General features: G+C 45.4%; 1 protein-coding gene across 4 annotated transcripts in view; it reads right to left on the bottom strand.

Annotated features, from left to right (window-relative positions):
• Positions 1-12,624, bottom strand: part of SPICE1 (spindle and centriole associated protein 1) — a 36,452-nt gene extending 23,828 nt beyond the window's left edge. For 2 of the 4 annotated variants that reach the window (XM_084620982.1, XM_084620981.1), the window contains exons 1-6: positions 12,474-12,623; positions 8,039-8,086; positions 6,411-6,557; positions 4,587-4,689; positions 3,635-3,756; positions 1,734-1,840 (exon numbers count right to left, since the gene is read on the bottom strand). In XM_084620982.1, coding sequence (XP_084477108.1) covers positions 1,734-1,840; positions 3,635-3,756; positions 4,587-4,689; positions 6,411-6,557; positions 8,039-8,086; positions 12,474-12,587 — 641 coding nt within the window. In that variant the 5' untranslated portion in view covers positions 12,588-12,623. Of the gene's footprint in view, positions 1-1,733; positions 1,841-3,634; positions 3,757-4,586; positions 4,690-6,410; positions 6,558-8,038; positions 8,087-10,119; positions 10,210-12,473 lie in introns of those variants that run through there. The other 2 variants (XM_084620983.1, XM_084620984.1) reach the window with 2 other exon arrangements.
• Between the last annotated feature and the right edge of the window lie 3,379 nt (positions 12,625-16,003).

A 16,003-nucleotide genomic window follows, 5' to 3' on the forward strand; every position in this document is an offset into this window, starting at 1 on the left:
AAATACATGATCTACCCCTTATAGCACTCACAAGACAATCTTCTAACCTCCAGTTATTCAACACATAAGTACATACGCATATGGGGGAGGTTTAGATTGGATATTAGGAAAAACTTTTTCACTAAGAGGGTGGTGAAACACTGGAATGCGTTACCTAGGGAGGTGGTAGAATCTCCTTCCTTAGAGGTTTTTAAGGTCAGGCTTGACAAAGCCCTGGCTGGGATGATTTAACTGGGAATTGGTCCTGCTTTGAGCAGGGGGTTGGACTAGATGACCTTCTGGGGTCCCTTCCAACCCTGATATTCTATGATTCTATGTTTCTGAGAGAGAGAGAGAGAGAGAGAGAGAGAGAGAGATCACTACTGAGAGTTAAAACACAAATAATGGAGGTTGTGATGATGAATGGTGTATATGGAGGATCTGATGATATGTTAGCTGTAGTGAGCACATGTTTGCATAAGTTAGGTATGATAGGAATATGCTTAACTTCTTTTCCAGGATTTTGAGTTTTGCATGAGTGGTTAACTCTTCAGTGCAAGAGTTCTGGTCTTTGTTTGGCACATGCAAAAAAAAGATGAGGTCTGCTATGATCTCTTATCTCCCCTGTTCTTCTTTCCTCCACCTCCAACTTTTTCACCTCTATGACTAATACTGAGGCTTCTGACGCACTTTCTATTTCTAATACAGCCATCTGTGCCAATGACCCCATTCCCTCCCAACTCCTGATCTCCCTCAGTCCTTTCCTCTACAGATACAAACATGCTGTAGTCATCATCCTCCACCCCCAAAAGACAACCCCCAAATTTCAACTGCCTCTGACTACTACCCCTCCCTTCTATCCTTCACATGAGGTAACAGTACATACCATATGAAACTGTTACTTCAAGTTCCAAACTCCATCCTTGATCCCCCGCAATCTTCCTTCTAGCCTCTTCACTACAGTGAAACAGCTCTTAAAGTCTAACAGACTCTTCTTAGCCAAGTCCAAAGATCTCTACTCCATCCTCATCATTCTTGACATTTCCTCTGCTTCTGACATGGTTGATCACACCTTTCCTCTTTATATATTATCTGTTCTGGACTCACAGTGCAGTTCTCTTCTGATTCTCCTATTTGATCATGCCTGCCATGTCTGTCAACAGGTCCTTCTCTTCCAATCTCCTGCAGTCCACTGGGGTCCCACAGAGTCCTGTTCTTAGCCTGCCCTCTTTTCCCTTTACACACTCTCCTCGCTGGGTCCTCTTAATTGCTATTAAGGTTTCAACTACCAATCCAATTCCACAAGTCAACCTATTATTTGTACTGAGATAGTGCCTAGAGGTCCAAATCAGGAATGGGAGCCCACTGCACTCTGCACTGTCCATACAACTGAAAGAAGACCCCTGTCCCCAAGTAGCTTACAATGCAAATATGAGACAGTGGGGTGGGGGGGTAGGAGAACACAAGGTAACAATGAGACTATTATGGTAACTGTAATAAATATCAGTCACAGCTCACCAAGTGCCCAGTCACTGCCAAGTGTTTTGTAGGCATCATGGGAGAGGAGTTTTAAGGAGAGATGTGAAGGAGGATATATCATAATAGCTTTGTGGATATTTATGGGGAGCAACTCCTGTGCATAACAGATAGCGATGGGAGAAAGCACAAAGGTGTTTGGACATCTGATAGTGCTATTAAAATACTATGGACAAGAAACCTTACGATAGTGGACTGAGACAGAAACACACACTGACCTGTTTGTGTCAATGTTGGACTTGAAGTGCAAAGACACATCCTGTTCATTCACACTGCCCTCTGACTGACAGTTGGAGGAACCTTCCCCTTCTACTTCATTGAGAGCCTGTCTCAGAAAAACACAAGACATCTCAAAAGTTACATGACAGCAATTTAAACCCACCCTTCAGAAAGGAAAAAAATAAAGTAGTTGTTTTCTGGGAAGTGTTTCCAGTGAAGTCTCTTTATTGTAGTTCCCCACCTCTAAAATATGGACAAAAATAATCGCATCTTACAGAGAAGACAGGAAATAAATTCATTAATGTTTGTGAAGCACTGGGATACTACAGTGATGAGTACTCTAGAAAAGACCACAGGAAATGACTACTTCAGTATTCAATGCTTTGTTTGGTTGTGTACAGTAAGGCAAGGGCCGCACAATGACTGAGGGTAAAAAATATTGAACAGCTGCCTCATTTCCTTAGTAGTGGCCTTTCTAGCCATCAAATGAGACAGGGATATTGTGGAAAAAACATAACATATGGTCATGTAATTAAGTGGAAAAATTAATACTGCCACAACAACTAAATTCTAGTATTTCCTAAGTTTTGAAAGATTCACTTTGCAATCTAAACATTCTTTTAATGTAGGTTACATATAAAAACCCACACATAAATTGCATTTCCAGCACATGCATAAAAAAAGTGATGTAATGCAATGAAAAGGGCAATATTTCATTGTGCACATAACTTAGGAAAGTCAATTCAGAATTAAGATCTCCTGCAGTAACCAGAATTTTGCCCTATGTATGCTGTACAACAGGATCTTTGGGCAGGATTTTCAAAAGAGCAGAAGAGTTGGACACCCAAATCTCACTGAAATTCAATGGTGATTGGGCACTGCCTCCCTTAGCTTCCTCTGGGAAGCCCAGACTTTCAACCTATCATACAACTCACATGCAGCGATACAATATGCTACATAGATAAATCCTAGGCCACAGCAAAAAATGCAAATAATGAATGCCTTCATTTAAAAAGAACCCAGTCTGACTGGCAGAGCAGTCCTGAATTCAGTTTAGGATATTATGTATTTGTGCAAGGTGCTACGGCGTAAATATTAGTACAGAATCATAACAGGAAGATTACACTTATGACAGATATGACACTTTCATGCCAAGACCCTATTTTCTGTCATTTGTAACTTTTCAGAAAAGTAGCCCTTTGGGATGAAGTCTCTTATCCTTGTTCTCAACGTCAAGTTAATATTTTTGGCATGATTTCAGATATCAGTTATCCGAGGGGGGAAAAGCACATTAAAAGTTATTCAAATTTTTCTTGTCTAAAGCAAAAATGATTTTGTTTTAAAAGTTCAAACTTGCAATTTATGCAGGTTCTGCTATGGTTACAAAAAAAACTAGTTAACAGACTTAAGTGAACATCAAAAGAACACTCTGAATGCAGTCAGTGAAACAGCCACATACAGAGATATCACTGCACTGAAATAAAGGCATCTGAGTATCTCTCAATGTGTGTGCATTCAGCTAAATGTCAGGGAAATTAGTTCCAGATTTAATCACTTCTACTTTTACTTTTTAAGAACTAAAACACAAATGAAACCATGTTAATGCAACATCAAAGTTGATGCTTTTTGTACAAAAAGGTAAGGAAATCCAAAGTCAGGGTTCCCAAAGCAACCCAAAATATTTTCTGCATAATATATGTAGTTTTATCTCTGTATGCAGTGTTAAACATAAGTTATAATAATATATACACTATACACAAAAGACCTGATTTAGGATAGCTTAGGAACCTTAATTTTGGATTCCTGACTTTCACGCAAGTGAAGACATAGCCACAGAACTCTGCATTGAAAACGTAGTTTACTTGCATTTACTATACAGTCCATATAAAGAGTACATTACCTGGGGATCCATGATAGATTCACTAAGGATGGAAAGCTGTGTGGGAGGATCACTTTTTTGTACAATGGGACCTTGAGAGGATTCCAGGTCACAATGAGGAGCCATTGTTACGTTAGGGAAACCTAGAGTAGACAGAGGAAGACAGGAAGTCATAATACACAAAGGGCTACCTTAGCTGATAAACCATTATCTCAGGAGAAACCAGGTACAAAGTCCTACCACTATCTCAGGACTTCTGTACCATAAATTAAGCCCCTTTTGTCTCTGAGATATATCACACAAGTCAAGGGGAGATGAACATCACTCCTGAGTAACCCTAATGGCCAGCCACAAAGTCACACTACATACTGGGTGGAGGGTTAGGGTTGCCACTGTACATACTGATGTAATCAGAGAAATGTGCACATGCACAGAGGAACATACGGTCATTACAAGTGAAAGAGAAATGGCAATTCACAGAAAAGATGAATGAAACTGCAGAGCCCACCATTCTCTCTGGTGAGAAGGGCCAATAGGTTTTGCATTCTCGATCAAGAGCAAGCAAGAGAGACCCTCATTCATCCACTGACAAAGCTCCAAGGGCACCCAGGACTATGCATCAGAGGCATTCAGGAGTGAGACCACAAGAACTGCCATAATGAATCAGATTCTGAGGTCTATCTAATCCAGTACCCAGATGCTTCAGAGGAAGGTATAAGAACCCTGCAGTAGCAAGGTGTGTGATAACCTGCCCCTCACATTAGGTGTCATCCTGATCTGTAATAGTTAGGCAGAGCTGGTTCTCCTTTGTACTATGTTAAGGGAACCAACTATGCTATGCTAACTAACCAGATCAACCAAACAATCTGAGCTAAACCAAATTATCCAGTCTACAACTTTGTGAAATTAGACAAAATTTGTAAAAAGTGTGGCAATCTTAAATGAACTGCCTTACACAAATTAGATGGTTTACCTGTATGCCTGCGAGGAGCATCACCAAACAGGTCTTTCACCACAGCCATGGCTTGATCAGATCTCTCCAACACATCCTGCAGCTGATACTGATCAGAGAGAATCTGAAGGCACAGCACAGAAGAGACTTCATACCATCATATACAAACTGATTTCCCAAAAAATCAGGATAAATACATGGATTATGGAAAGGGATTTTGGTATCATTATCCTTAACAGGTAATAACAGAATAGCCAACTATCATAGTTCTGGGGTTAACTCTGCCTCTGCCCCTTCCATGGTCTGCTCACAAGCACCACTTTAGTCTCAGGTCCCCAGCTGTCACCTCTATATGGGCTGGGACCCATGTCCCTCTCCCTTCAGACTGGGGATTTAAGCTTGCAGTCCCCATGCAGTTCATGGTGATTATCCCAGCAGATCAGACTTTAGTCTGGCACATGCAATTCACTTTCTTTCAAGGGAAAACATCAGGAATAGGAGTGGCCAGCCAGCTTTCACAAAACACAATATATGTATTTTAAGACAAAAGCATTACTGAGACAACATATAATAAAAACACCTACACACACTAAGATTACCAAGTGTTGCCTTCTTCCATGTGTAGACCCTGGCAGGTTCTAGTCCTTCAAACCCTTCCAGCAGGGTTTGCCTTTTTGATTACAATTCCATGTCAGTTTCTGGATCAAAGTGAGGGATACCTAACCAATTCAGGCTGACCCTTTATACGACAAGCTCTTTCCTTGTCCTCTTGAACCCAGTCTCAGCCTACATAGGCAAGTCCCCCCAGAAGGTGGTACTTCTCTAGAGTTGTTTACCTGTCCTGGCAGCTGCAGTAATTACCCTCCACTGATGTAATTCTTAGGGGAAACTTGGTAACCCTCCACCATGAAGCTAACATACAATCCCTAGCTCACAAACTTTTATAGATACAAGAACTTGTGACTAATCCCATGGCCCACAGCAACTGGCACATCTCAAATAACCATGCTGCAGGGAATTACTGGCTGTTTGAATCAGGGGAAATAATTTAATTGAGTAAGAAGCTATTGCCTCCGGACTGGAGTCAGATAGTGCTGCTGCAGTCAGAACTCAAAAGCTGGTTAAGTAGTAGTATTACATAGTGTTTAAGGCAGGCCCAGATAGTGAGGGACAGAATTAAATTCCAAATTTGGAACATCAGATCACCGGCTAGTGCTTACAGCTCCTCAACCCGTTTTGTCAATTTTCTTTCGCTTCCCCCTCCCCACCCTTCCTGCCTCTCTTTTTTACACTCCCCTTCTTGCTGGCCTCCTTTCTTCTGATTAAATACAGCCATTGCAGGTACAGAGGTTCCCCAGACACAAGAACCTTAGCATTTCCACTAAACAATGGAGTCCATGGTGTGTGTGAGGGGGAGAAAGAGACAAGCACAGGATACATCGCCCTTTCACAGCTTGGAATTTAGAACTGTAAGGATCCCTGCACAGCAGCATTCAAAAAATGGCTGGGGCCAAGGCATGGGCAGGGGCCAGGAGTAAGATCTGATACTATGTAGACCACGTGATCACATCTCCTTGGGGCTTGGGTGCCTGTTAACCATGGAGCCTACTCCAACCAATGTTCTGCAGTAGCTGAAAGAAGAACACCTAGGGGTGAGCAATTCTGTACATCAGCCAAGCTTGATTATTCAGCCAGGCAGTGGATTTCGACCTACAGGCAGGAACAATTTTCCATTTTGCTACAAGTCCTTCATAGCAAAGGAGATGAGGAAGAAGATGCAAAGTGCGAGTTTCGTGCTCCTGGCAAATTAAAAACATGTGTTGAAAGTCCAGACCTAGCTCTTACCTCTCGCATGAGGGCCAGCTTCCTTTTCTCTAGGGAATCAGGAGCCCCCTGCCTCTGCTTCTTCCATTTTCTCTTCAGTGCTCTCTCTTGTAGCTCCACATGCACCAGTGCTTTGTTCTTGGACTTGTGTATCTCATGACGCCGCACCTATGTGAGCATGGAAGAGAATTTGGTTCAAATCTAAGGGACAGGCTAAGGCAGTGGTTCTCAATCAGGGTTCTGGGGACCCCTGGGGGGCCACGAGCAGGTTTCAGGGGGTCCGCCAAGCATGGCTGGCATTAGACTCACTAGGGCTCAGGGCAGAAAGCCAAAGCCAAAGCCTCGACACACAGGACTGCAGTCCAGGGCCCCAAGCCTCACCACCCAGGGCCGAAGCCAAAGCCTGAACAATTTAGCTTTATGGTGCCCCCTGTGGTGTATGGCCCCAGGCAACTACCCTGCTTGCTACACCCTAATGGTGGGCCTGGCTTTTATATGCAGAAAAACAGTTGCAGTGGCACAGCTGGGCCATGGAGTTTTTATAGCATGTTGAGGGGGTCTAAAAAAAAAAAAAAAAGAAAGGTTGAGAACCCCTGAGCTAAGGCACTCTTACCAAGCAGCAGGGAAACTGCCAGTGGGCTCTCTTTTTTGGATCTACCAATTTATGCATTGGGTACAGTGAAGTCAAACCACATGTTGGCGATGCCAGTAATGTCACCATCTATGAATGGCAACTGCAATCACAGAGTCGACCACTCCGTGAAGAACAAAAGTTTAAGTTACCTCATAGAGCAAAGGGCAGGGGGAAATGTATGGGTTCCCATCTGCCCTACATTACTGAAACAACAGCAACAGCTGTATCCAACAGTCCCAGAAATAGTGTCACCCAGAACACTGAAAACAAGGCAAAATGCATTGCCTGATTCAGCACTGCTGTTGAGTATCAGTATCTCCACCCCCTGAATGGGATGCATGTATCCAATTCAGATTAATAGCACATTTAATGTATTAGATTCTCACAGGCCTCCAAGCACCCTGATTAGAGAATAATTAAGTTATAGAATTTAGAAAGAGACTTATGTCATCAAAACTAGCCTCCTCACAAGAGATATAATCCTAAATGAGCACAACACTACACTATATGTTAGTGCTATCAGCTGGATGGAATTGAACTCATACTTTGTGAAGAATAGCAGCTCTACATAGCAGGAATAGTAACAGTGGTGTGAACCTGTTCAACCCCCTGCAAGAATTAAGGAAATGCCAAGACTAAAGAACATATTTTTCAGGCTTTTCTTCAGTGAAGATGATGCAGGTTAAACTTATCTATTGGAAGGTTTTCTTTTCCCCCCATTACCCCATGTTGGAAAACATTCTAGAGGGATCCACTGGAAAATATATCAGAATATTGGTTAAAATAAGCTGGTTTAAGGAGACGTTAAGCAGATGGACACTGCTAAAAGAAGGAGTTGTGCATATAGTTATTGGGGGTAAAAAGCTATATTTAAAAAAGGTTTCGGTGGGTAGGGAAGGGAGATTAAGATGTTATAAACAAAACACCTCATAGAAATAAAATGAAATATCTGCCCCAGATTACCAAGTAGATTGACCAGCTATGGAATAGAGGTAATGACAGATTTTTGACTTACCATGTCTTCAGGAGTTGCACGATGCACTGTTAAATCATGGACAGTGCTCTGCAAAAAGAAACAAGAGAACACAAATGCAAACACAGAGGTGGAATCAGGCACTGATGTTTTTTAATACCCTATTGATTTGCTCTTTAAGTTACGAAAATAATAAGCGCTCCAAGTTTAGAGACGTGTCTATTGATAAATAGAACAGAGATGGCATAGATCACTTTTACAGTTCTACACAATATTCCATCAAAAAACTATGTTAAAAGAATATTAATTTTGCTTTCAAAAATCAGGCAATGATAGTGTGGAATCCTAACTCTGCCCCCTTGGGCGCATACATCATGACACAATCTTTAATTATGTGATGATCACATATTACTTCTCAAAAGGAAGACAGGGAGGATGGACCAATTTTAAGGCACTAGCATAGGATTTGGTTTCAAGTCCCTGTTCTGCCAGACTTCTTGTGTGACATTGGGCAAAATACTTAGTCACCCTGTCTCGGTTCTTTATCTATAAAGCGGGGATAATACCTCACAGAGGTGTTGTAAGGATAAATACTCTAAAGGTTGTGAGGTGTTCAGATACTACAGTGATGGTGGCCATAAGAATACTTAGGATAGAAATAATACAATATTTTTCCCCCTACAAGCTCACATACATGTGTATGCCAGAGAGTCACTCTATAGAAGATGCACAGTGAATGAGCCAAGTGCTTCATTTAGCCTACATATTTCTGACTGTGCAGGCAAGATCCAGGATACTCTATAACAAATGACTTCTACTTCAAGGTCCCTGGCTTTTAATGATGCTTTGGAGCCACAGGCTGAAAATCCTGCAGCACCTTCAGATAAGATAAAAGATGGATGTGTTCATTTTCATATTTAATTAAATGAAAACCATCAGTATGATAATCCTTGTAGAATTTAAGTTTTCAGTGTGCTGCAGAACTTTGTGTTGAAAACTCAATTTCATTTGTAGAAGTTGTCCGGGGTGCATGCAAAAAGAAATTGACAATGATGGCTGTGGATTGGGGAGCAGCAGGGCCTTTTTGTACCTGGGGAGCAGGTTTTGTATTTTAGCACAAGCATATTCATTGAATATTCCTCCACCAGTGATGAGCAGTGAAAAGAGTTTTAAATGTCAACATTGATATTACCACTGGTAGATTTCAAAGTCAAAGATTTCAAATACCTTGTTTCTGTCTAAGGTTTATGCAGCCTGTAATAAATGAGGCAGTTCATTTTGTTATTGTTTCTGGCTGTCTACATACTGACACAGCACAGAATCAGTAACACTCTGTTCACTTTTGGAAAGTTCTTTTTACAGCCATAAGGCACGTACACACAGGGCCCAATTCACCATTAACCTATGTGTCTAATCCTCATAGTTCAAAGTCAGTCATGGAATTTTACACCTACTTCACATTGGTGTAGGCAGCTATAGAAAACATAGAATGAATGCCTCTCTCTCTTTTTTTAAGTACAGAAGCTTAGATTCTGGCGCAGGAGGTGGAGTCTACAAACTGTGACCATGAAGTAAAACAGGACCCTGTGTATTATAGAAACAGCAAATTATATAATATTGTATTTCTATAACTTTTTGTAAGGTGAAGCTTATACAGCGCATGGTGAATGGAGTAATGGATCCTCAGTGAGAATTATCTACCTATCAAATGTTAACCTGTGTATGCAGATCTGACTAGAGGATTACAGATTTCAAGGCCAGAAGGGAGCATTGTGAACATCTAGTCTAACCTTTTGAATAACTCAGGCCATAGAATTTCCCCAAAATAACTCAGAGCAGATTTTTGAGAAAATCACCTAAGCTTGATTTAAAAGTAATCAGTGATAGAGAATCCACCCCGACCCTTGGTAAACTGTTCTAATGGTTAATTACTCTCACTTTAAAAAATGTGAGTTATTTCCAATCTGAATTTGTCTTCCAGCCATTGGATTGTGTTATACTCTTCTTCGCTAGATTGAGCGGACCATTATTAAATATTTAATACCCAGGTACAGAGACTGTAAGCAAGTCAATCCTTAACCTTCTCTTTGTTAAACTAAATGGATTGAGCTCTTTGAGTATACCATTATACAGCTTGTTTTCTAATCCTTTAATGAATCATTCTTGTTGCTTTTCTTTGAATCCTCTCCAGTTTATCAACATTCTTCTTGAATTCTGGACACCAAAACTGGATACAGGACTCCAGCAGCAGTCACACTAGTTTCAAATACAGAGGTAAAATAATCTATTCCTACTCAAGATTCCCATGTTTATGCGTTCAAAGATGGCATTAGCTCTTTCGGCAACAGCATCACATTGGCAGTTCATGTTTAGGTGATTATTCACAACCCCCACATCTTTTCAGAGTTACTGCTTCCCAAGGTAGAGTCCCCATTCTGTCAGTATGACCCACATTCATCGTTCCTAGAGGTATACATTTACATTTAGCTGTATTAAAACATATATTGTTTGCTTGCACCCAGTTTAGTGGTCACTTTTGTTTAAAGACAAAAAACTATGCTCTTTCTACATCCAGATGATTTGGTGCTGAACTGTTTTATCCCAAATTTTCCCAAAAATTCAACTTGGGGACAGAGCCCTGAAAACTTTCAGCCTGGAAGGTGAATTTTTTGAACAATTATAAACAGCCAGCTGATGAGAGAGGCAGAGACTGGAAAGTGCTAGTACTCTTGCAATCTTAAAGAAAGATGTCACTCGCCCATGAGCTGTAAGAGAGCACCTTAAAATGAAAGCCCGTGGAATAGTCTCTTCAAGTCTATGCATTCCAATACCAGACAGATTTGTATCACAAATTTGACAGATTTCAGAAAGTTGGGGAACTGAATAGATTAAATTACAATGAACAGATTATAGGTTTGAGCCTTCATTCACTAGAATCCAACAGGGCCAGCTCCACTGAGTTCAGGCATTGGAAGAGACAAACATGTCTACCTTGGCTAAACCAGAAAGGCTTTGTCTAGACTAGGATTTAAAGGTGTGATGTTAGTTGACAAATTTTTAAACTTTAGTGTAGACAGGGTCCACTGCATTTAATGTAAACTAAACTGCTCAAGTCAAAGCCTGTGGTCTCCCTACTTATCACATTCTAATATCACACCTTAAATAGTAGGTCTAGACTATACTCTAGATATACTGGTATAGCTAAACTGCCAGACCCCCTAGTACAGACGCAGCTTAAGGAGTTTTTCTGTCAGCACAGTAGCACCACCTCCCCAGACATGAGCTATGCTGACAGAAGCACTCTTTACTCCTGGGGGAATTCTGCACCACTGCACATGTGCAGAATTTATGTCCCTCACAGATTTCTTTGCTTCCCCGCAGAAAAATGACTGATGGGGAAGCAAAGTGAAACCACAAGAGTGGTCCTGCGGCCCTTCCCAGCAGTATGTTTCAGGTGCCAAGAGCAGCTGGCAGAGAGGTAAATCACTGTGGGGAAGGGAGAGGGACTGGCGAAGACCCGGCTGGTGGCTCCTACCCTGTGCCGGGCTCAGCTGATAGTTCTGGCTGGGCTGGGGAGGACAGGACTTCCTCTTTCCCTGCACGGCATCCAGGACCGGGTCAGACCCATCCCCAGATTTCTCCCCCAGCGGCAGTAAGATCTGCCAATTCCACCCTGCCCCCACTTCCTGCAGCCATCACTCCTCAGCTGCAGGGGAAGGGATCCCTGTGCAGAAAGCTGCTCCCACATCTGCCCAACCGCCATGCATCCAGCCGCCCTCATACTCGACCCTCCCGCCGAGCCCCACTCCCCCTGCACCTGGGACCACCCTGCCGAGCCACCCACACGCAGAACCCCACTCGGCTGAGCCCCAACCAGCTGCATCTGGACCTTTTTTTGGCATCAGATTTTTAATTGTTTTGGTGCAAAATGCCCGCAGGAGTCAACCCCCGGTGGGGGGGGGGGGACTTTGCCAGCGTAGCTAGGTTGGCGAGTGGCTGTGGTGTTTCCACGCCCCAGACAGACACAGCTGGGCCAACAAAACCTTGTGGTGTAGGGCTGGCAGCGGCCAGGATGAGGCCACAGGCGATGCCCCGGCTCTCGGTACGCCAGGGGCACAGCCCCTTCAAGGGAGAGGGCTCATCAGCGGGGGGCAGCCACCGGGCGCAGGAAGAAAAGGACACGGAAGGGGGAACCGCAGCCAGGCTGCCCATCAGCGCCGGGCCGGGCACAGGCTGGCAGGGGACGGCCGCCTCCGCTCGCACGCGCGGCAGGGCGGGCTCTGCCGGGCGGGCTGGGGGGAGGCGGGGCCCCGGGGCTCGTCTGCCCGCCTCTCCGGAGCCCGCCCCCCGCCGCTCGCACCCGCGGCGCCCAACCAGCGCAGGAGCCCGCGTCCCCCGGCCCCCTGCGGCCCCAGGCCTCCCGCACCCCGACTGCGATGGGCGCGGCCCCCCCGTGCCTCAGTTTCCCCCGCTGTACCGGGCGGGGGGCTCCACTCACGTCCCAGTCCCGCTCGGCCGCCGGCGGCTTCTTCTTCGCTTTCGGCGGCTTCTTCCCCGGGGCGCGGGGCCGCGCCACCCGCACCAGGGACATCGCGGGGCCCGGCAGGCGGCAGGACCCGGAGGGGGCGGGGCCGGAAACGCAGGGGCTCGAGCTGCCGTCGTTAGAGGCCGGCTTGACCCCGCCCCCAGGCCGCTCCCGCCCGTCACCAGGGAAACCCCGCCCCGGCCACCGGGCCCCGCCCCCGAGCACGAGGCAATCCAGCCCCGCCCCCCCGCACATCGCGGACCCCACCCGTACCCCTCCCTGCCCCACTGATCCCCCCCTCCCATACTACCTACTGTCTTAGTGTACCTGCACCCCACTGACCCCCCCGGCATAGTAGCCATTGCTCCACTGTACCCCCCATATACCCCACTGCCCCCCCACCCATACTACCCACTCTCCCAATATACCCCCAGCTCTCAGTAATCATCCACCCCACTGTCCCCATATACCCCGCACTGCCACCCCAACAACCCGCTGTTTTCCACTGCCCTCACAACCCTCATTAATCTTACCCATTTCCCCCACCGCATTCTGGCCGATCATACTGCCCTTAATGTGCCCCGGTCCCCATTGATCCTCCCCAACTGGCCCAATACACCCCACCCTGACTGATCCTCTCACTCCCTCTCCACCCTCATTCCTTCCCACAGTCACCTCACAGCTTCTCACCCAAACCACCAGCCCCTTCTGTACCCCCCAAAGATCTTCCTCGCTGCCCCCACCCCTCACTGCCCCCCAATGTTCCCCCACTGTTCCCAGACCACCGCCCTGCCCCCATTCCCCATCACCCCCTCTCCGTGTTCACTGTGAAGGCATAAGAAGCAAAGTTCTAAGGGGAAGTCTCCATTGCAGTTAGACATCTGTGGCTGGCCCATGCCAGCTGACTCAGGCTCGTGGGGCTCCAGCTTAGGAGCTGTTTCATTGCGGTGTGGACCAGTGGTTTTCAACCTTTTTTTCATTTGCAGACCCTTAAAAATTTTTGAATGGAGGTGCGGACCCCTTTGGAAATTCAAATTGTGGTCCGTGGACCCCCTACCATAGAAGCCTTAGGGCTTGTCTACACTATAAAATTAGGTCGACTTAATTTAGATTGACCTACAATCACCACAGTAATTCAAGGGGCTGTTGGTGTCCACATGAATGTCCTCCTTCTGTCAGTGGAGCCCATCCTCACTAGGAGCACTTGCAGTGCACTGACTGAAGTGGGGCATTGGGGGGCACTTACAGTTGAGTGGGGGGGGGCACTGACAGCCACATGGGGCTCACAGTTGTAGTTCCCCATCCGCTCTGGATGGGGAACTCCTCCCACACTCAATTTCACAGCACAGAGCCTGTCAGCAGTGAAATTGCTCAGAGCAGCCACACTCTTACAGCTCTGGGAGCTCCCTGGGGAGCTGAGAGCCCTGGCTCTCAGCACCCAGCAGCTGGGCTTGGAGTGAGGAGCCTGGGCAGCAGCCCAGCGGGAGCCCACAGGGCTCTCAGGAGGGAGAGGGGAACCGGAGCAGCAGCCTGCTGGGAGCGGGTAGCCCGGGGAACAGCCAAGCTCTTGCTGTGAGCTAGGTGCAGGGTTCACAGCAGGGAACCTACTAGACTTTCTTGTCAATTTCAGGGCTTTAGCCAGCAGCCCATGTAAGTAATGCAGTGGCTACACAGACACTGCGTCGCCCTAACTATACAGACATAAGCCGTATGCCTTTGGTGCCTTACATCGACCTAACTCTGTAGTGTAGACCGAGCCTTAGACAGAAAACTGACTGAACAGAATTCAAATAAAAATGCTGCGTGTGTTTGGCACAGCATTTGATGCAGCATGAGAAAGGGCACTAAACTGTGGGCTTCTATGGTAACAACAACACTTCCTGGTTTTGACCTGTAGGTGGGGGTATTCACCTATTTTTGATTGATCAGAGAACCAGAATGCATTTTCGAAATCACCTTTTGCTAGGGTTGCCGGTTGTGGTTGGATATATTCCTGGAGGTTTCATCACATGACATAATCTTTCATTAAAGATTAATTTTTAATTCCTGGAGAGTCCAGGACAATCTTGGAGGGTTGGCTAGCCTACCGTTCACTGACAACCTTAGACATACCACAGGTTGAAAACAACTTGTGTAGATGTTGGAGCTGGGACTGCGGCCCCAGCTCTGGGACCATCCCACCTCGCAGGGTCCTAGAGCTTGGGCTCCACCCCGGGCCTGGACATCTACATGGTAGTTAAACAGCCCCTTAGCCAGAGTCAGCTGGCACAGGCCAGCTGTGGGTTTTTAATTGCATTGTAGACATACTCTTGCCCAAATACTCAAACAGCTCCTCTACCTAGCATACACAGACAGCTTCTGGTTTGCTAACAGGGAAATGCTGATACCACAAGCCTGAGGACTCAGAGGCTCGTTACAACTGATTTGTTGAGAAAGGAGCTGTTGTGCTTTAATGGAGCTCAACACTGGGGGGCTATTTCGAGAGGGCATGGGAGAATCATCTCCAAAGTTATCCAGAAAAACAGATGGAAGGATAAGAATGTAAAGAATGAAGCCAGAGCCATCTGCCATTGTAGTCGTGCCATTGAGCACTTGAAGAAACATGTAAAAGGGGCCAACCAAAAGAATCCCTCTGTCAAACAGGTGGGCTTGTCTATACATAAAAATTAATCAGGAATAAAGTAGGGTATGAATTTCAGGTATATATTTCACATATGTATTGTTAGAGGTTGACAGTGTAACCAAACAGTTCCTGTCTATCGCTGTATTCTGTTAATTCAGAGATCACAAGGAGATGTTAACATTTAAATGAACTGTGCATGTAATGATATCACTATCTTCATTTCTCTTTGAAGTATGTACTAAGATTTCAACAATTTCCATTTCACCATCAACCTCAGCCTGGACCAGTCCACACAAGAGATCCACTTCCTGGACACTATGGTGCTAATAAGGGATGGTCACATAAACATCACCCTATACCAGAAACCTACTGACCGCTATTCCTACCTACATGCCTCCAGCTTTCATCCAGACCACACCACACGATCCATTGTCTACAGCCAAGCTCTACGATACAATTGCATTTGCTCCAACCCCTCAGACAGAGACAAACACCTACAAGATCTCTATCAAGCATTCTTACAACTACAATGCACCCCTGCTGAAGTGAAGAAACAGATTGACAGAGCCAGAAGAGTACCCAGAAGTCACCTACTACAGGACAGGCCCAACAAAGAAAGTAACAGAATGCCACTAGCCATCATGTTCAGCCCCCAACTAAAACCTCTCCAATGCATCATCAAGGATCTACAGCCTATCCTGAAGGACAACCCATCATTCTCACAGATCTTGGGAGACAGGCCAGTCCTTGCTTACAGACAGCCCACCAACCTGAAGCAAATACTCACCAGCAACCACACACCACCCAACAGAACCTCTAACCCAGGAACCTATCCTTGCAACAAAGCCCGTTGCCAACT

This window comes from Lepidochelys olivacea (assembly GCF_965140295.1).
Source record: "Lepidochelys olivacea isolate rLepOli2 genome assembly, chromosome: 1".
NCBI lineage: Eukaryota > Metazoa > Chordata > Testudines > Cheloniidae > Lepidochelys > Lepidochelys olivacea.